The 21,355-nt window shown below is 34.8% G+C and overlaps 1 protein-coding gene across 1 annotated transcript in view; it reads left to right on the top strand.

Annotated features, from left to right (window-relative positions):
- Nucleotides 1-21,355, top strand: part of ARID2 (AT-rich interaction domain 2) — a 264,008-nt gene that overhangs the window by 186,940 nt on the left and 55,713 nt on the right. Inside the window, exons 14-17 of the mRNA XM_070947152.1 lie at nt 52-186; nt 1,079-1,275; nt 2,265-5,131; nt 20,741-20,889. Of these exons, the coding sequence (XP_070803253.1) occupies nt 52-186; nt 1,079-1,275; nt 2,265-5,131; nt 20,741-20,889 (3,348 nt within the window). The remainder of the gene's footprint in view (nt 1-51; nt 187-1,078; nt 1,276-2,264; nt 5,132-20,740; nt 20,890-21,355) is intronic.

The following is a 21,355-nucleotide window of genomic DNA, read 5'->3' on the forward strand; positions in this document are numbered from 1 at the left end:
TTTATTAAGTTTTACTCATCCAATTTTTTTTCCTCTATTTTCTCTCCCCAGGTTAAATGCCCATTTTGAGGTTAATTCAGACTGCTCAGTCTCCCGAGCTGAAATGTACTCTGAATATCTCTCTACATGCAGTAAACTAGCTAGAGGTGGAATTTTAACTTCTACTGGATTTTATAAATGTCTTCGGTAAGAGGAACTCATTCCTAGAATAAAACACTAGTTTGGATTTTTTTTTTATCTATAGTTGCTAAATTTGAGAAAAATATATTTCCATTATTGTTTACCTTAAATACAGGTAATCCTCAATTTAGAACCATTCATTCAGTGACCATTTGAAGTTACAAAAGCAATGAAAAAATGACTTATGACAATTTTTTATACTTATGACCGTAGCAGCATCCCCTGTGGTCACGTGATCAAAATTTGGCCACTTGGCAACTGACATGTATTTATGATGGTTGCATTGTTCCAGAGTTATGTGATCACCTTGTGCGACCTTCTGACAAGCAGAGTCAACGGGAATGCCAGATTCACTTAACAACCATGTTACTAACTTAACAGCTACAGTGATTCACTTAATAACTGTGACAAGAAAGATCATAAAATGGGGGAAACTTCACTTAACTGTCTTACTTAGCAATACAAATTTTGAGCTCATTGTGGTCATAAATCAAGGACTACCTGTAATCACTATTAAAAACAATGGTTGTTTGAAAAAAGAAATAGATGTTATACAAATTCAGTATATTTTGCTCATTTTATTTTTTTCTTTTGAAAATTAACCCTTTTAACTTTCATCCAAAAGTCAAATATTACTTCCTTTGAACCTATTGCTCTGTAATAATCCTACCTGCTGACAGAAAATCTAGGATTGGTAACAGCAGTTCAAAGTACTTTTTCTTTCTCCTTACATCTTTTTTCTCCCTTAAATGGCAATCATTGCTATTTAGTTCCGCTCCAAACCATATGCACTACATTTCTCCTTAAATATTGCTCAGGAGAAAATTCACTCCAAACTCCATTTTTAAAGCATATTACCTTAAAAAAAAATCTACATTCTCATTCTTTTTTTTGACAGAACTGTATTTCCAAATCATTCAGTGAAGAAAGTTGAGGATGCAAATAACAATGGGCAGGCTCATATTCATGTAGTAGGAGTAAAAAGGAGGGCTATACCACTTCCTGTTCAGATGTACTATCAGCAGCAATCTTCTTCAACCCCTATTCTTCGGGTTGATTCTGTTCCTGAAGTAGCTCCATCTGCTTCACCAGCAGGTATTATTATATTTTGAATTTCATCTTTGTCTATTGATCAGTTTTTAGTTGTTTAAAAGAGCAAAACTATTTTTGGTCACTGGAGAAAGCAATTATGTTTGAAAGAGTTAGCAGTAAAAGGAAGCCAGGCTGTCAAAGAATACGATGGCTGGATGCCGTCAAAACTGACAACAGCCAAAGCATTAAAAAATTGAAGTAGGTAGTGCAAGATCGGAAGATCTGGAGAGATCTTGCCCATAGACTCACCAAGAATCAGATGTGACTGAATGGATATCACCATCATCAAATATTTTTGGAAGTATGGTTGGAATACATTATAATAAATAAAATGTGCCTATAGTCCAGTAAACATGAGAAAAAGCAAAAGGAAATAAAAAGGGAAAAAGTAAACAGAGGATGGTTTGAGTTGGTGGAAAGTTATACTTCTCTAACCAATGGATGAAGTGGTGATCTTCATCTTCCAGTTATATTATTTCCCTTGCAGTGAGATATTTCTGAGAGATAAGGGTACATCCTCTAATTAATTTTTGCTCTGCTGGCTAAAGAAAAAAATCCCAGCATATTTTCTTAATTAAATTATATAATAATTTCTAACAGTAAGTTGTATGGACTAAATAAAGACTAAAGATAATTAAATTAAATTTGAACAATTTTATTTCACTTAATTTCTAAATAGTTTGGTATTAGTTTCAAAATTATAATGTACTGAGAAAGTTAGAATCTAAAGTAACAATGATCTAATGGTGTCCAGTTTAGCTGCTTAAATTGGATAGCTGTTTAATAAGGTTTTTTTCAATGAATTAGGAAGAGAAGGAAAAAAATGTTTCCCATGTTTCAGGGTACAGTGGAAAATACTTGCTCCATTACCACTGAGATACATAAAATTCATGGTGAATACCAATTCAGGAAGTATTCAAAGCTTAATTTATAAATGTTAATTCCTACTGATTTCAGCATTAGCACTTAGATTTGTTCCCCTTTATCAACAGGACTCCCACATGGATCATCAAGTGTAGGAAACCATTTTCTGAGGAATCCTATTAATAATCAATCTTCAACTATAGCTGCAACACAGATGTCTTTTCCAATTCAAGGTGCATCTACAATGGTACAGACTGTTTCCAGGATACCACAAAACCCTTTAGTTCATAGTCACCATCAACAGAATGCTCCTATGACTGTCATACAGAATAAAGCTCCAATTTCTTGTGATGTAGTGAAGGCCACAGTGATACAGAACACAGTTCCGCAGTCTGCCGTTCCTGTTACTATTGCTGTAGGAGGTGGAGCACAATCTTCAAATCAAAATCCTAGTAATGCAGGACCACAACCCTCTGTTACTGTTGTCAGCTCCCAGACTTTACTTCATCAACCTGTAATTCAACAGTCATCTCTACATGCAGTGGTACCAGGACAAATATCCTCAGGCACTCCTGTTACAGTAATACAACAAGCTGTACCTCAAGGTCATATATTTGGCAGAGTACAGAACATACCAGCATGCACTTCAACAGTTTCCCAGGCTCAGCAGCTTATAACCACATCATCACAACCAGTACAAACATCAACTCATCAATCCACAGGTGGTAACCAGCAGCAAGATGCTGTTATTATAGCACCTCAGCAGTATGTTACAACATCAACATCTAATATAGTTTCTGCTACTACAGTTCAGAATTTCCAAGTTGCAACTGGGCAGGTGGTTACAATTGCTGGTGTCCAGAATCCACCATCAAGAGTAGGGTTTCAGAATATTGCACCAAAACCTTCTCAGCAAGTCCCAGCAGCAGTGGCACAGCAACCAATGCAGCAGTCTCAGCAGCAACCACCACCACCTCAGCAAAGTGTAGTGATTGTAAGCCAACCAACTCAGCAAGGTCCAACATACGCACCAGCCATTCACCAAATTGTTCTTACTAATCCAGCTTCAATCCCAGCTGGCCAAACTGTTCAGTTGGGTGCACAGCCAAACTTAACTCCAACTTCCTCACCATCACCTGGACCAATTTCAAACAACCAAGTCCCCACAGTCATATCATCTCCATCTCTCACCTCTCAGTCACAAGGACCCCCTCCTACTGTCAGTCAGATGCTTTCTGTAAAGCGTCAACAACAGCAGCAACAGCATTCACCAGCATCATCGCAGACGCAGCTGCAAGTCCAGCAGCAAGTCCAGATGCAAGTTCAGCCACAACAAAATAGTCCTGGGGTGGGTCAGCCACCTGCTAATGAATCCAGTCTGATAAAACAACTCTTGCTTCCTAAACGAGGCCCTTCTACTCCCGGTGGCAAACTTATTCTCCCAGCACCACAAATTCCTCCTTCAAACAGTGCAAGAGCTCCCAGCCCTCAAGTGGTTTATCAGATGGCTAATAACCAAGCAACGAGTTTTGGAGTTCAAGGGCAGTCTTCTGCTCAGTCATTACTAGTTGGGCAGCAAAATGTTCAGTTGGTCCAGAGTGCAATTCAATCCCAAGGTACAGTACAAACTGTTCCTATTTCCAATTTACAAATATTGCCAGGCCAGTTGATTTCAAACAGCCCAGCAACTATTTTTCAAGGGACTTCTGGCAATCAGGTTACTATAACAGTTGTGCCAAATACTAGTTTCGCTACAGCAAATACAAGTCAGGGAAATGCAACTCAAATAATTGCTCCAGCTGGAATAGCAATGAGTGGGACACAAGCAGCAGTTGGGCTTCAGGTGAAAGCACTTCCACCTAACCAGGCACCTCTAGCTGGACAGCCATGTTCTGCTACTGCTCCTCCATTCAAAGGAGATAAAATAATTTGCCAAAAGGAAGAAGAAGCAAAGGAGGCAACAGGTTTACATATTCATGAGCGCAAAATTGAAGTAATGGAAAACCCTTCTTGCAGAAGAGGAGCTTCAAACACCAGCAATGGCGATGTAAAGGAAAATGAAACACAAGTGGGAAGTCTTCTAAATGGAAGAAAGCATGACTCCAATCTACCTCCAGCTAACTCAGGGAAAACTCAGAATGAGACCAATCAGTTCTCACAAGTCAGTAATGGATCATCATTAGTCATGGATGAAAATGGAGCTCTTGGAAAACAGAACTTTGAACAACCAGACACACAGGAACTTAAAAGTGATTTGAGGAAGCCCCTCCTTAATGGAATCTGTGACTTTGAAAAGGGCGACGGTTCCCATTTAAGTAAAAACATTCCAAATCACAAAACTTCCAACCATATAGGAAATGGTGAAATTTCTCCAATAGAACAAGATAATTTGGATGCCACACAACTAGATGCTGCCAAAGGTGATCAAGGGGAAAGATTTTCCAATGGACCTGTTTTAGCTTTGGGGACGGTGCCTGTTGTAAGCAGTACACAAGAAGTTTCAAAACTCTTAACCCAGCAACCTAGTAGTACCAACCCTGATGTACCTAATGGACCTCTAATTTCAAGTTTGAATTCAGATGTGCCTCACCAACGCCCAAGTGTAGTAGTCTCACCACAGACAACAGCCTCTGTTATACAGGGGCATCAGATGATAGCAGTTCCACACTCAGGACTTCGTGGATCCCCAGCTATTCTGTCATCTGAAGTACGGTCAACTAATGGCACGGCAGAATGCAAAACTGTAAAGAGGCCAGCAGAGGATAATGACAGGGAAACTGTTCCAGGAATCCCCAATAAAGTAGGAGTTAGAATTGTTACAATAAGTGACCCTAACAAAGCTGGCTGTAGTGCAACTATGGTAGCTGTGCCAGCTGGAGCCGATCCAAGTACTGTAGCAAAAGTAGCAATAGAAAGTGCTGTTCAGCAAAAGCAACAACAGCAACAACAACAGCAACAGCATGCAACACCATACATACAAAACATGGTCACACAGGTAGGTCCTTGGCAGTCTTCATTTTCTAGCTACTAAATTTAATTATCACATATGCGTATATATGTGGGGATATAAAGGTTCAGTGCTTACAATATTTTGTTCAACAGCTTTAAAATGAGAACTATTTTGTAAATCCTACCAGTCTATTATTGCTCATCATTTTCTAGACAATAGTTTGTATTTATAGAAATAAATAAGTTAGGATATAATTTGATTAGGCATAGACAAATTGTTTTTACTTTGATTTCTTCAATGTCTTATTTCAAAAGCTGAGATGTTTTCCTACATTTTACAGTTTTAAATGTTTGTGTTCCTGAGTTCCTCTTCCTTTTGGATTTCAAGCTGTCTTTTGCATCTTATTGCCTTCATTTGCAATAGCTGTCTTTTATATACATCATGTATACTTAACATATGCTTTATGCAGTATTGTATGTAAAAACATATCAAGAAACATGTAAACAACTGTTGAATTTTGAATTTCTGCAGAGATTGTTTCCGTCTTACAAGTTTCAGTAGATAACATTGAAGTATTTAATTAATGAGATGTATTTTTTTCATCACTAGATCTGTTCATTAGTTTTGAAAGTACATTCTTATTACTGTATCTTGTTAACAATGTTACTTCATATATGTGACAAAAGATGTTAATACTGCATCAACAATGGTAGGAGAAGACTCAGACTTAATAACATTGCTAACTCCTTTTTGCCTTTTTAAGATACACATTCTAATTATCTAAATTTATCTAATTATTCTAGATATGTTTGTGATTTTTAAAATTGGGATTCAAAGCAGTTTTCCTTGCTTCACAACAGAAGGAATCCCATATTATTAAATTAACTATTTGTATTTATCCTGAAAGTTAGGCTTACAAAAAATATAAACTTTCACAAAAGAAAAAGAAAGTTGCACAAAGGAAGCAGACCATTGTTCTTTATTCTCAAGAGCCTAAGGCCTGCCCAAATCACTGTCCAAGAAAAATATAACTAAGCATCAGTCAGGACAAGAAGTCCACTTGCATATACACTTTGGACATATTATAATAGTATTTCTTTGTTTCTTTATAATTGCTTAAAAAACCCTTTGTTCTCAGTCTGGCTGTGCATGATTCATTCAGTCTGAACCTCCATAAAGGGTGGTTGCAAATCAGCTACAGAGATCCTAGAAGAAATGCATTATGTGGCTCTCTTCTAATCAGGTATGGGCCTGGGGTGAAAGTAACATTGCTCACACTTCTGAATAGTCTTCAATCATTTTAGACCTTTCTGCAATGTTGATATTGTTGACCATTATATCCTGTAAACTGCCCTACAAAGGTTGAAATTTGGGATAGTTTTTATGGTGATTCAGCTTCTACCTAGATAGAACATTCTAACTGATCATTAGGGCATCATCCCTTGGTTTCTCTAGTGTGGGTTGCCATAAGACCTATTTCATTTCTACATGAAAAGCTGTTGTATACAGATGACAGGCCATTATATATTACCCTCAGCTGAACTGGCAAGGTGGAAGTCTTGAACAGTTATCTGAACATGGATTAGAAATCCATGCTGTATGACCATCTATGCAGAGATGAAACCACAGCATGACAAATATATAATTAGTTAATAAACGATTGGACAATCTGAAATGTTGGTCTAGTAGTTACATCTGATGAGATTGTACTTGTCTGGTGTGAGAAGCCTTCATAAATCAGAGGGTCCTGCTTAAACAGCATGATCAGAGGACTTTTTGCTCAACTTGGCTGATGCTTCAGTTATAACCCTATCTGAACTAGATTTATTTAGTGTATTGCATATCATACATGAACCATATATTAACATTTCACCTAGATTAGTAAAACACAATAAAATATATGTTAAAAAGATCTATATTCAAATATCAATGTTTAGGCCATGTAACCATTGAAATGCAATGAATGAACTGAACTAGAATGATCAGGTGACAGTAACTCACTTCTCAAGTACCACTTGGCTGCAGTTCACCCAGAATGTGGAAACCAGATTCCTGGCAAGACCTCCCCACCACTGTAGAAAAATATCAATATTAAGCTTGCTGCACTGGTTGTCAGGTTTCTGGGCTCAATTCGAAGTGCTGCTTGTCTCCAATAAATACAGATGGTTTAATACCAGATTATATTGGGCACCACCTCATCAGAATGACTGCTCATCCAACCAAATATCAGGTACAGGTGAAATCTTGGAAAGGTCTATGATTATCCTCAAGCTTTGGAACATCAACTGCCCTTTCCAAACTGATGTGTCATATTATTCCACTATATATTTGGTTTTGAATTACGCTGCATAACCCATTATTATTAGGCTTTGTTCCTTTTGTTTCATGGTTGTTTTTATAGTTCTTGAAAACTGGCCAGGAACTTTTCAGATTAACGCAGTTGAAATATATTGTTAAATTAATAAGTACATTTATTGGTTTAAAATTTACTGGTAAAAAATGTTTAGTTGTTCCAACCATATAGGAAATGGTGAAATTTCTCCAATAGAACAAGATAATTTGGATGCCACACAACTAGATGCTGCAAAGGTGATCAAGGGGAAAGATTTTCCAATGGACCTGTTTTTAGTCTGTCAGCATCCCGGTGATTTTAATTGCAGGGATTTGGGCACTATCTTGCTTTTTGAATATCAGTGATTTAAGTGGAATTTGACAAGAATTCCTTTATATTATGGACCAATATATTTTATTGATGTTATCATGAACAATCATAATATCCTTTCAAGGTTTGGATATTTTGTTTCTGTAAATTGTGTAATTACAGGATTCATGACCAAATTTGTATTATTAGTAAGAAAAGTAATTTACCATATAATTTAGGATTTGAAATGTACAAAGAAATATCAGAAAGTAAGAAAATGGGAACCTATCAGTATTGATTTCGTCATGGTTCCTAGTTAGTCTTCTAAACTACTATGTTAAGTGGTTGAAGTACATTAACTTTAACTATATTAAAAATAAACTGATCATTCCAAGCAAGATACATTTGCTAAGCTATTATTAAATAGCAGGTTTATTTCTGAACATCGTGCTGCAAGAACCATCAGATTTCTTTAAAAATTGTCTGAATACCAGCTCTTTCTACAGCAAATTCTTTTAGGCTTTGCAGCCAGTACCTGCATAGTACATGTTTCTGTATAAAAAAATCTCAAATAGAAATTCTATCACTTAAAATTCTAAGCAATACAATTCTATAATGAATGTGGAATGAGATTTTAGAACGTGCTCCTAGATTTTATAAATATACAATTACAAATACTTCACTTTTATTTGTTACAGTAGCCAATTAATATTTAACTCTTATTCTGGAACCAAAAAAGGGAAAATTAATATACAGCAATCTATTGTTTATTTAATTCTAATTTAATTATTCAAACCAACAATTTCAATTGCTTTGATTTTAATTAATTATCATTATGAAAGGCAGCTTGCACATTTCTTCCTAACATCCTAAAATGCACAATATCAAAGAAATCAGGTTACATGTGAATTCTTTGCTTGCATAAATTGATGGTCTCTCTGATATACACTAGGATCTCAGAAAACTCTAAAATTAGGAGTTTTGTGACAGGTGTATACAACTTTTCTGTAGGAAAGTCAGTGTTAAATGTTTCTTCAGCATAGAAAATAATTGTGTAAAATAAGAACATTCTGTTATGACACAGATCCTCTACTCATCAAGCCCAGAATCTGATAATTATTTGTGAGAGAGGAGATCACCCTGAACTAAAAGCTAGATAATCTTAGGACCAAACACTATTTACAGTTGCTTTCAATTTCAAACACTATTGAAGATTGCTTGTTAGTGATTTCCTTATTTACTTTTACTGCATCTAACATTCTTTTTTGTATGATTGTGAATAACCTTTGCTGCATATAATAATTTGAGACACGAAAAGGATTGTTATACAATGAGAAATTTCTTCAGATTTTTTTATTAATTCTCCAAATTGATTGGTTTTCTAACTTTTTGGAATGGAAACAGAAATTGCCAATAGAGTGGTTTTAGTTAAATTATTCTTTAAGTTGATTGAAAACTGATTTCCTGAAGAGAATCTAAAACTCTTTTCTTTTAAATGAATGTTTATGATGTTATAAAATGCTTTCTTTCATCTACCCCCAACTCTATAGAAAATGTGAAGGAAAATGATATGCAGAGGAACATATCCAGAAAAGAATAGTTACTGAGGGGAAAAAACGGCTGGTAATTTCCTGTGTGAGAGAGTAAATGTGTGGTTGGGGGTCTATGGAGAGATTACCTATGGATCTGGGAGTTCAAAAAATGTGATAAAACAAAGAGAAACTGCCTGTAGACACAGGACTAACACTCCATTTATTTTATCCTGAGACCTTCCATCTTCATCTTTAAGGAATTATGTACAGAGTTGAAACAATGGTAGAATATAAATAATAATTTTCAAAATAAAGGTGCTAATTGCCTCAGGTATCTTTTTAAATTCCAAATGTTTGAAGATATTTTCAATGGCTAAAATCTCCGCAGATGCTCTTACTTGTGGTTGCACATTTTAGATATTAAAAAAAGAAATTCTTAGTGTAAGCTGTGCTCATCTCAGCTGATCAACTCAGTACAACCTCCAAGAAGTAGATTTGGAGAAAATGTCTAGATACAATTTTATTACTTATGTTATAATTTCATTAAACATTTCAGTATCTAATAAACCATATTTTTTTTCTTTTAAAAAGCTTTCTTTAAATAACAGGCAATTTTGGAAGGATAAACTCAGGTTCATGAGCCATACTGGAAGAAAGAATATGTGTTAGTTCATATCTTTTTGTAAATTTATTTTTAAATTATGAACCTTACATCACAACTGAAATGAAGGATGTAGAAATGATGTGATGTTATATCTAATGTTCATTTGCCTCAAATCACTTACACAATTGTCTGATAAAAATCATATAAAGATTTTCTGTCTCAAGAAAATCAGTGCAGCCTATTATTTTCCACTGTGAAGCAGAAAAACCACAGGTGGAAAAGAATCTAACTATATTTTCAAGAGCTGTCAGTCAATATCATTACTTCTACTGTCTGTAAATTGTTAAACTCTTCTTCCATTGACTTCTCAGCTCCAGTGAAAAATGAAGTGCTATAAATAGTTCTACAGGATTGTTTTGTGCAAAACAAAATTCTGCTTTCCATCTTTCATTCATATAACCTCCTGATTTTAAGCAAGTTGATGAACATAAAATGTAATAGTCTGTCAAGTAACAGTGAAATAAGTAATAGACCGTCTCAGTAGCAGAAGTTTTCAATTTGTCTTATAGAAGTAAAAGTTTGTGAACTGTTTAGAACTATAAGTAATCCTGTAGTACAATGTGCTCAGGATTTCATCTAAGACTGATTAATTGAAGAGATTCTGGTTAAACAAATGTGTGGCATGTCTTTTTAAATATACAGCTAATAATGTATTTATTGTAGAGTTATGTAAAGGTCTAGGACAGATTATTCAGGTCTCTTAAAAAGATAAATTGAATCAGATATCCTAATAAATGAGATGACAAGTGCAGTTTTGAGAAAATAATCCCTATTAAAAACAGTAACTTGGTTGCAACAATTTGAATCTGCTGTTCAAAATGCTTATGGAAGTGAATTCTACTTTAGTCAAAATAAATCTTTGTAGACCTCACCTCAGAAAAGGCATTGTCAATGGTTATAAAACTGGGAAGACAGTAGAAACATTGCTAATAACCATGGCCTCCTTCAACAACATTGTTACTCTTCCCAAGAATGTCTTTCAACAGAATTTATCCCAAGAATAAGGTATAAAATAGTCCAGAAGGACAGAAAGAATTGCAAAGGAAATGCAGACAATGATTTCAATATTCATGAGTCCATCAAATGGAAAATACTGAACAAAAATAGTGTGCATGGGATAATGCCAAGTAGGAAACTACTGCTTTCCAGAAACTACATGCTGCCTGTCATATTTGCTAAAGATCGTCTGGATGATCCAGCAATCTATTGGAACCATGTTCAAAGAACACATATAAAAGTGGAAGTCTTTAGTATTAACAAGAAATGTGCTTGGAGAAAATAAAACACCACATTCCAACAAAAGAATTTCATATTGTGAAACTGGGAGTATCATGGAGCTGCCTTTCAATCATAGGACCTAGATAGTTCACAATTATAGTGGAACAGTGGGTTCTGAATTCCAACAACAATTTTGTAGGAGAATGTAAAGTTATCTGTCAGTGAGCTCAAGTTTAAATTTCATGCCATAAAACAGTAGTAAATCACAATGACAAGCAGAATTTTACATTTTAGAATAGCTAAGTTGAAGCCCTTAATCATTTGAAATGTTGAAGTGAGCAATTCATTCAAGACAGTCCTTGAATATAATGAAGCTATTATAACACTTCTGTAGGGGAAATAGGCCAAGCTGATGTGTGGTATTGATTGAGAAGTACAGGAAACATTTGGTCGAAATCATATTGTTAAAAAGCTGCCACCAATTATTAAAACTTGACATGCTTTGTTCAACAAAGAGACAGGTTGTTTCCTCAGTGTGTCCAATTAAGACATTATTCAGTGCATGGTTTCTTGAATCTTTTTTTTTTATTGAAAAAGTTTTTCAAATACAGATTTTCCCCCCCTCCTCCCTAACCCCCCCCTCCCCTCCCCCTCTGGCTTCTCCAAAATAAAACCCAAGTTAATAACAGATTATATAATACTTTACCATCCTTTTGTTCCACCCCCCATATACTAACCCTTTCTTTCTAACAATATTATTATATCCCCCTTATACTATACATTTCAAAAACAACATTCAACTGTAGAATTATATAGTAAATTCTAATTTAGCAATTTCATCTATTCAACTCATAATCTATCCTTCTAACAATATCATTATATCCCCCTTATGCTATACATTTCAAAACAACATTCAAAACAACTTTCAGCTGTAAAACTATATAATAAATCCTAATTTAGCAATTTCAACTCATTATCTATTTCCTCCTCCCCCATACATATATCTCTTAATTCGAATCTTTTACATATATTGATATAACATAACATCCCTTCTCCTAAACTAAACAATCAGTAAACTAACCTGTCTCCACCCACTTTCCTACAGGTCTACATACATAATATTTTCAATATCTTTATTCTTCTGCCCATTCCACTAAAAAAGAATTTATTTACATATATATATAAAATCCTCAACTTTAAATTTGTAATCCATATGATATCTTCTGTAATGTCTCTCAACTGGATTGTTAATTCCATTACCCATGTTAGGGTAACATCACATCCTAATTCCAACAGTATGTTCGGTATCTTCAATTACCATCTGCCCCCATCAATAGTAAATGTTTTCATATATAAAAAACCACCCGAGTGACTTTATATTCCATATAGTGCCATCTATAATGTCTTCCATCTAGATTATTAATTCCAACCACCGTGTTGGGGTAACAGCCAGATCTTCTGCATGCCCCAATCCCATAGTTCTCTTGCCTTATAGCTCAGCATAAACGTAATCCATTTGTCAAAGAATCCAAAATAGAAAATTCCAATCCACTCAATTTATGGCCATCTTCACATCCCAAGAGTACAGCACTGCAGAGATCTGTCACTCTCCTCAAGATAATATACACCAATACTTTGCCTCAACTAAATTTCTAAATATTCAATCAGCTCTTAAGTAACTGGCATTACACTGTTGTTTGGTCTAAAATTTTTTTATTTTTGTAGGACCTGCTTCTTCTTATTACCTGCTTCTTATATTTATAGGTAACCCAACTGTAGCCTCTGAAGGAGAATCCAGAAACGGCTCATCCACAAAAGCCTCTGTAACTTGTTGTTTTTCCGTTACCTCCACCTCCATCTGCTTAGCCTGAATTTCAATCTCTTGTTGATTTTGCTTTTCTTTATTCCCCTCGTGTATTATACGTGGAGATGTTAAACCCATTTTAAAAACCTTATAGTAAAATTCTTCCGCTTTTTCAACAGTATTTAGTTGATATCGTTCTCCTTGATATCTCAATATTATACCAACTGGGACATCCCACCTGAATGGGATGTTTTGTTTCTTTAGTTCAGTCACCAAAAATCCAAAATCCTTTCTATCTTTTAACATCTTGGGCGGTAATTCTTTAAATATCCAAATCTTCCTTCCATGCATTTCAAGAGTGGAGTTGAAAGACTTTTGCACAATATCATTTCTTATTTCTTTATCAGTAAAGTAAATCACCACATCTCTAGGCAGCTGCCTTTGCTTTACCACCCAAGAATTAACTCTGTAGGCCTTATCAATCTTGCAGGATACATCTTCAGGGCTAACCTTTAAAATCCCAGCCAAAACTTCAGCAGACATCTTTCTCAAATCTTGTCTTTTATCTTCCTGTATTCCCCTAATTCTAACCGCAAATTCCATGAGTCCGAATTGCATTATTGTGGCTTCATTTTCAATCCTTTGTTTTATATTATCTACATTGTAAGTCTTATAATCAGCTTCCTTTATTTTTTTGAACTCTACTTCTGAGCTTTTTTCTTGAATCCTTATTAAATCATTTTCAATTCTTTGTATTTTATTATCCAAATTATAAATCTTATCGTCAACTTCCTTAGAGTCTATTTTTAAATTTATAATTTCATCCACCTTCAGAATTAGTTCTATGAAACTTTTCATACGTTGCTTCAGAATATCATACTTTTGTTGAACCAACTCTTTAATTTCCTGTCTAAAATTTTCAAGATTCAGATTCACAGTCTTATCATGTCTTGCCATCTCCTCCAGTAAAAATTTCTTTAGGTCTATGAAGCCATTCTTCTGTATCTGCAAACTCTCAACTTGTTCATGCGATTTATAAATGGGAGAGGCCCCCCCCCCATGGCTTGGTTATCTGGCTTTGTCAGTTTTAGCGCCATCCTGCCACACAACAGATTTTTTTTTCTTTTTCCTTTTAAAGAGAAAGACTTCTCTCCAAACAATATCAATAACAAGTCTCTAAGAAGGAAGAAACATGAAATAAGAGTTTTTTCTCTTCACTTCTAACCAGCACTTTTGCTAAATACTTTGTAACTTTGTAACGTTATAAACTATTCAAACGGAAGGACTTTCGCTTTCAGCTTTTCTCAAGCCTCGGCCAGTCGCCATTTTAAACTCTCCTTTTTCCTCCTTTCACTCTTCTTTAATTTTAAAATCAGTCCTGGGGTTAGAATACTTGCAGTTTAGGATCCCAGATCCGGATTTCATCCTGCTTATTCAGATGATCTGTTAATTTCGTTGATTGGTCCGGTCCCAGCGCCTAGCTCTGCAAAAAGGCAGAGTTCTCCCGAAGCCTGGAGCAGCGGCGAGCGGAAATAGGGAGCCACAACCTGCTTCGTCCCCAAGAGTAAAAAAAGAACTCTGGGGACTTCGCAGAAGGCTCTACCTGCCCTCGCCAGCTCTATCTCACATTTCCTTTAGGAAATGGAGTTTTTCGAGCCACCTTTCAGATGTAAAGGCGGCTCTTTACGGGCGATGGGGCTGGCGGTCTCAGAGGACCGTCTGGTGGCGACGGAAGCCAGACCAGAAGCCCGTTTCTTGAATCTTTTGATCAATGAAACTTGGGTCATGTTGCAGGTCACAGTACTACAGAGTTACAGATAGTTCTAGAGGTTTACAAACATTCATTGGTCATTGTTTAGATTGAAGCTTCCAGACAAGTTTAAAGTTCTGATTAGAATCTGTAATAATTATTGGAATGATTTTTAAAAACTCAGCTTTCATTTACTTTATTTGTTAGGAGTTTGTATCCACCTCATTTTCTAAAAAAAATATTAGTATATTCCCTGTTAAAAAATCAGTTTGTTTTTTAATTGAATTGCTGAACAGCTTATATGTTATGTTAAAGGTGGAAAGAATTCTGAAGTGATTTATCCTGGTCTTTTTACATCTCAAAAACCTGGCATTTTAACCGGTGTGTAGACTTTCTATATTCACTGTAATTCTTCTATAACATTTATAGTATGCCTATTAAAATTTCCTTATACAAGGAAAACATTATTTGCAGGATAAAATATGTTGAATAACTTACAAATTAATACATCTGTAAGAGTTTAATGTGAAGACTTATTGTACTCAAATATCCCAAAATGTTTCTGCACAAAGAGCATCATGTATCTTACATGATACTCTTTGTGCAGAAACATTTTGGGGTATTTGAGTACAATAAGTAAGAAAAAAACATAATGCAGAATTTGAAGAATGCATTTGTAAAAGTGGTATCCATTCCTAATGTAATCCATTTCATTCTTTTTCCACATTGTATAACTTATTGGTTACTGTACATTTGTGTTCTGTAGTCAGTTTTTATTCTAAAACCTGCCTCATGACAATATTGATAATTTCTAATTAGTACATTAGTTTGTCTAATTTTTATTATCTAAAGTAGTGGAAATTCTGAATAGTTTCCAGGTAGTAGTCAAGAAATTAATACAGGAAAACAATCTGACACATGTTCCACACAAGATTGCAGTTTCATGGGTAGGGAATTTCGTTCATTCTGATGACAATGTACAACTGATTCTGTGGACTCATTCCTTTAAATTTTGTGAGATATTTTGAACTTGCTGCATAATCTGGTGAAGCGGGTAAAGTGGGCTCTACACAAAATCTGTTTTTTATCAGCTTTTGTTAGGTCACCAATTTATTATTTATTTATTTATAAAATTTATAGGCCTCCCATCTTGCCTCAAGGTAATTTGAGGTAAATACAGCCTTATGTAGAAAAAGTGAATCGGACCTTGCCTCAGTAGTGTATGACTGATTATTTACAGACTGGATTACTGTCGTATGTTGAAACATGTCCAGAAATGTCAAGTGGTTGTCTTCACATGCTTGAAATTCTCTATCTGAAATGGTAAATAGGTCTTGGTGGGAAATACTTATCGTATTTATCCCAGCAATCATTTGATCAAGTTTAGTTTTAAACCAAAATGTTAACAAAATTTTGTTCCCTGATGCTATTTTATCATGGATGGATGGATGGATAGATAGATATTTAAAATTTGTCTAGGGATCTTTAAATTGTAATTATTTCATGAGTGATATTTTGTAAAGTAGGCTTTAAATCTGTTAAACAGTTAAATCTGTTAAACAGTTAAATTTGTAAATTACAAATAGTATTTAATCTTAGTTATATATGATTTGTAAATGTTCTATTTATAGTAACTCAGAAGCTGTAAAATCATTTAATATTATGTTCCAGTTGGATATAAGTTATCATGAATCTCTTCATGTTCGTTGTTAATATTATGGCTAATTTCTATCTATAAGTTACCTTCAAGATCTTTGTATGAACCTTTTCTTTGTTCTACTTGACCTCTTTTTCAAGATGAGAAGCCAAGAGCTAAACTTTCACTAGGACAACCAAGAAGAATATAAAATGATTCTGGGAACTGATAATTGTCTTGATTTTTAAAATAAGTAAATGGAAGAAATTTCACAAAACTGTTCCTTTGTAGTATAGGTTTGGTTGCATATAGCTGCCTATAAAGGGACATAACTAGCTTAAAGTTTAGAATTGGGAAGGCATTTGGCCAGTTATCTGTCAATTTCTTTTCATTTGGTTATCTTTGGATTCAAAGTACATTTAGAACAGTATGATTTGCTTACACTTTTATTTGTAAAAAATAAAAAACAGGCATTTCTGAATGTTAAAACTGAATTAATTTTTCAACTTGGCTTTCATCATGAAAGATACCAGACAGATATCTTGTTTCTTGTTGGATACCAAATACTTATTATTTGTTTGACATTTTTCAAGAACAGTGTGGAAGAAAGGTCAAACAGAAGTGATGATGTAAATTTCTAGAGTTAATTGACAATTCATCAGACCTTCATGTTATTATCTAGTTGGGTAATGAAATGTCTGCAAGAAAACAACTAAGCTCAGAGAGTACCAAGGATCCCATAACAGGGCGAATGAATGAAAAAAGGTATATGTGTATGAGAAAAAAGGATAAGATGTCTCTGTTTATGTGCATGGGTTATCTATTTTCAAGTAACTATATTTGTGTTGTGGTTCACACCAGTATTTGATATATTCCCATCCAGTGTGAGCAGGTATCTTCTAATGTACTTTCTCAAAGTCAGTACCTGAGGGAAAAACCTGTCTCTGATATAAACTCACAGTTCTGCAGAACTTCTTTGTGAATACCAGCTAGGAACTTAGGTTTGTCCTCATGGCTGAAATTATTCTACTTGGTAGAATTCTGTGTATATTCGTGCTGATAGATAAATAAGTAGCTTTAATGGCTAGGAATGCCTTTTGTCATCTCCATCTAATTAATATGCCATCATTTTCTCATTTGAAGTTATCCATCCTGTTACAACCTTGCATACACTCTAATTAAAATACATAGTAAGTGAATTGGCCTATTAAATGGTAATTGTGGTGGTCAGCTTAGAAGAATCTGAAATGAAGAAAGCGTCTCAGGGTGTCCCAGATGAATGCTAGTCTCAGGGGGAATGAGGCAGACAGGCACTAAAGGTAACATGGACAAGGCTAACATTTTTTTTTTTAATTTGATTTATATGCTGCCCTTCTCTGGAGACTCAGGGCGGCTTACAGTGCATTAAGCAATAGCCTTCATACTTTTGTATATTTTATACAAAGACAGCTTATTGCCCCCACAAACTGGGTCCTCAATTTACCTACCTTAGAAAGGATGGAAGGCTGAGTCAACCTTGAGCCTGGCGAGATTCGAACTTACTTTAATTGCAGACAGCTGGTGTTAAATTACAGTGCTTTTGTCTGCAGAGCTATCCAGGCTCTTTTGAGACAACTGGAGGCATCAATAGATGAGAGGGCTGATTTGAGACCTCTAAAGGTTGCTAGTGTCGCGTAAAGGGGTGAGCTCCCATTACTTGTCCCAGCTTCTACGAACCTAGCAGTTCGAAAGCACGTTAAAAATGCAAGTAGAAAAATAGGGACCACCTTTTGTGAGAAGGTAACAGGGGTCCGTGCGCCTTTGGCATTGAGTCATGCTAGCCACATGACCACAGAGAAGTCTTTGGACAGCACTGGCTCTTTGACTTTGAAACAGAGATGAGCACTGCCCCTTAGAGTCGGGAACGACAAGCACATATGTACGAGGGGGAACCTTTACCTTTACTTTTTATCAGCCCTAGAACATGCAGAGATGAGTACAAGTCAGGATGGAGGAAATCTGCATGACTTCTTTCCATTTGAGCTTCTTAAAACATTAATATCTGAAGAAAGAATCTCTTAATGAGATGTATGAGTAGAATAAAAGTTGAATAAGTCTTTTTCAATTGTTGCCCATTTTTTACATTATTACCTTAAATTTAGTTCTGGGTTTTCCTTTTGAATTTTAAGGGGTAAAAAACAATAGTTAGAGTATTTGTTACAGAAAGCTGAAGATAGGAATAGGGACAGCAATTTTAAACAAAAGTTCCTATTTGCAAGTACTGTTCTCCTGCATAAAGTTGAACTGGGGGAAATCATCTCCCTTCATCTGATATGGTACCCCTCCCACATCTGTGAAAAACAGTTCTCTATCTAGCCTTCAAATTTTAAATGTACATTCTCTAAAATGGTTTTCCTTACAGAGGCTGACTGAAGTTATTCTGATGTGCATTACTGAATGCTTGTTTTTATCATTTTCTGCTTAAAGCATTTTTACTCAATAGATTTACTTTAAAATCTGTTTACTTAAGATTAAGAAAAGAAGTTTCCACAGATTTGCATACTTTATAAATGAGTAAAATTTCAGAGAAGTACAGGTAGACCTCCACTTACATCCTTATTTAGTGACCGTTCAAAGTTACAATAGCACTGAAAAAAGTGACTTATGGTTGTTTTTCACAGTTACAACCGTTACAGCATCCCCATGGTCACACATGATCAAATTTTAGATGCTTGGCAACTGATATGCATTTTTGACTGTTACAGTGTCCTGGGAGTCATGTGATCCAACTTTTGCCACCACCTGACAAGCGAAGTCAGTGGGGAAACCAGATTTATTTAACAAGCATGTTATTAACAACTGCAATGATTCACTTAACAACCGTGGCAAGAAAGGTGGTAAAAATGGGGCAAAATTCACTTAACTGTCTTAGCAATGGACATATTGGACTCAAGTGTCATAAATTGAGGACTAGCTGGTTTCTAAGTTTCAGGAAGTAATAAAGTCATTATTACTATTGGTTACTTGGCTCCTATTTTAACTATACTTTCAAGTAGTATCCAGAGAACAAGGAAGTGCTAGAAAGACTTTTATCATATTGTGCAGATATAGTTGATTTATAAAGCAAATTGGCAACATCCAGGAAGCTCCAACTCATTGGCTGTTTCAACTTGATTTGGTTGAGCTTAGTGGCAGAAAGCAAATACATAGTTGCAAGAATTTTAAGTACTGTTCTGTATATAAAGCTATGAAGCCCATAAACATAATGATCAGGTCTGTAAATTGAATGTTCTTTCTGAAGACCATAATTCATACTGGGATACCTTCAATAATCTATTGATAGCTAGCCAAGCTTTCATACTAAATTATAGCAGTTTAGTGCAAGAGGTTTACAAATTATATTATGTTGTGTTGTGTTGTATTATTATATTAATTAGCATTTGATATACTGCTTTAGGAATTTTTTGTGACAATATGAATGTGTTGATAATGCAGAGATTGTTACCATGTAAGACAAGTGGGGTTGGGGATTGCTGCCATGTTAGAAACTTGTCATTAATAAATGAAGAAAACTTTGGAAAATTACATAAATAAGAGAAAAAGGGTTTTAGCTTAACATTTTCATTGATGTGCTATTTTTAAGTACTCTTTATCGGCCATCTGAAGTGCTTCAAGAAGTATTTTATGTGGTTTTTCCACTACAGGGGATTGTCAGCAGTATATGTGTTTTTGTGTATGCGTATACACCTGTACATACACACACATAATTAATGGGTTTAATAGCATGCGTATTGATGTCAAATAATGATATAGCATGTTCTTAAGAGCTGCTAATTCAGGTTTCTTAAAACATATCTAACAGGCATTGAATGGAGCCAAAAACCAATGCAGTAGCTTTGCTTTAAATTGCTTAGTGTGAAAAAAATTGTTAAAATTAAGCAGTATGTTTTAAATTGCCCAGTTGCTTTTTTTCCCATAAAAAGTAGTTGCCATCTGGAAATCTTCCTTAAAACTGTGTCTAATTCTGTGTTGAGTAAAAATAGAGCAGATATAGATAGTCTATTGAGCAAATCTGTAAATAGCACACAGACCTCTACTTTTATTTATCTTTTACTCTGTAAAGACAGTGTTTACAATCTACTTCTTGTTAAAATAAAACCATGGAAAGCTAATTGTGATATGGAGCTCTTTAATAATTAGTGGTTTACATATATGAAATTGTAAGACATTTACATTTTAAAGCAAAATCACTGGATGTTGGGAAAAGTATGAATTTGTTCTATTTGTTATATATTTTGTTTATATATATATATATATATATTATATAACAATTTATATAATTTGTTATATATTTGTTATATTAATAAATAAATAAATTTAATAAATAAAAATATATAAATAATCCTTATTTTTTAAACATTTTCTCACAGAGCACATCCGTAATACCGGTACCAACAATGCAAGTTCAAGGTCCACCTGTCAGTTTGCCACCTTCTATATATACTGTATCAAGTCCACATGGAGAACAAATGAAAAAACCTGGTCAAAATTTCATGTGTCTTTGGCAATCCTGTAAAAAGTGAGTGTTTCCATAATCCTTGCTAAAGATTAGTTTTATATGATATGTTTATGTGATACGTTTTTGCTGACTGCATCAGTTTGAAATGCTTTGAAGCACTGGCTGTACTTTATATACATGCTGGATTTTTCAGGGAGTTTTTTGGTTGTTTTTTCATGCAGGAATCAGACCCACATCTGAAAGCATAGCAACCACCTAATGTGGGAATTCAAATATTCTCATTATCTCTGCAACATACAATTTTGTAGGCAATTGGCCAGCTTACTTTGTTTATTGTCTAAAACCAAAAATTATGTCAAGTTGGCCAATAGACTATAAACAGTATTGAATTGTTCCTGTCCATTAGCTGAAATAGCAAATCTTTATAGAGCCAATATTTCTCCTTTTTAGTTCTCTATCACTGAAATATTTGGTAGTATTTTGCTGAAAAGCACCCATATCCCTTTACCTATCACCACCCCATAGC

The sequence above is a fragment of the Pituophis catenifer genome, unplaced genomic scaffold (assembly GCF_029215685.1).
Source record: "Pituophis catenifer annectens isolate HBS135680 unplaced genomic scaffold, rPitCat1.0.hap2 SCAF_7, whole genome shotgun sequence".
Lineage (NCBI taxonomy): Eukaryota > Metazoa > Chordata > Lepidosauria > Squamata > Colubridae > Pituophis > Pituophis catenifer.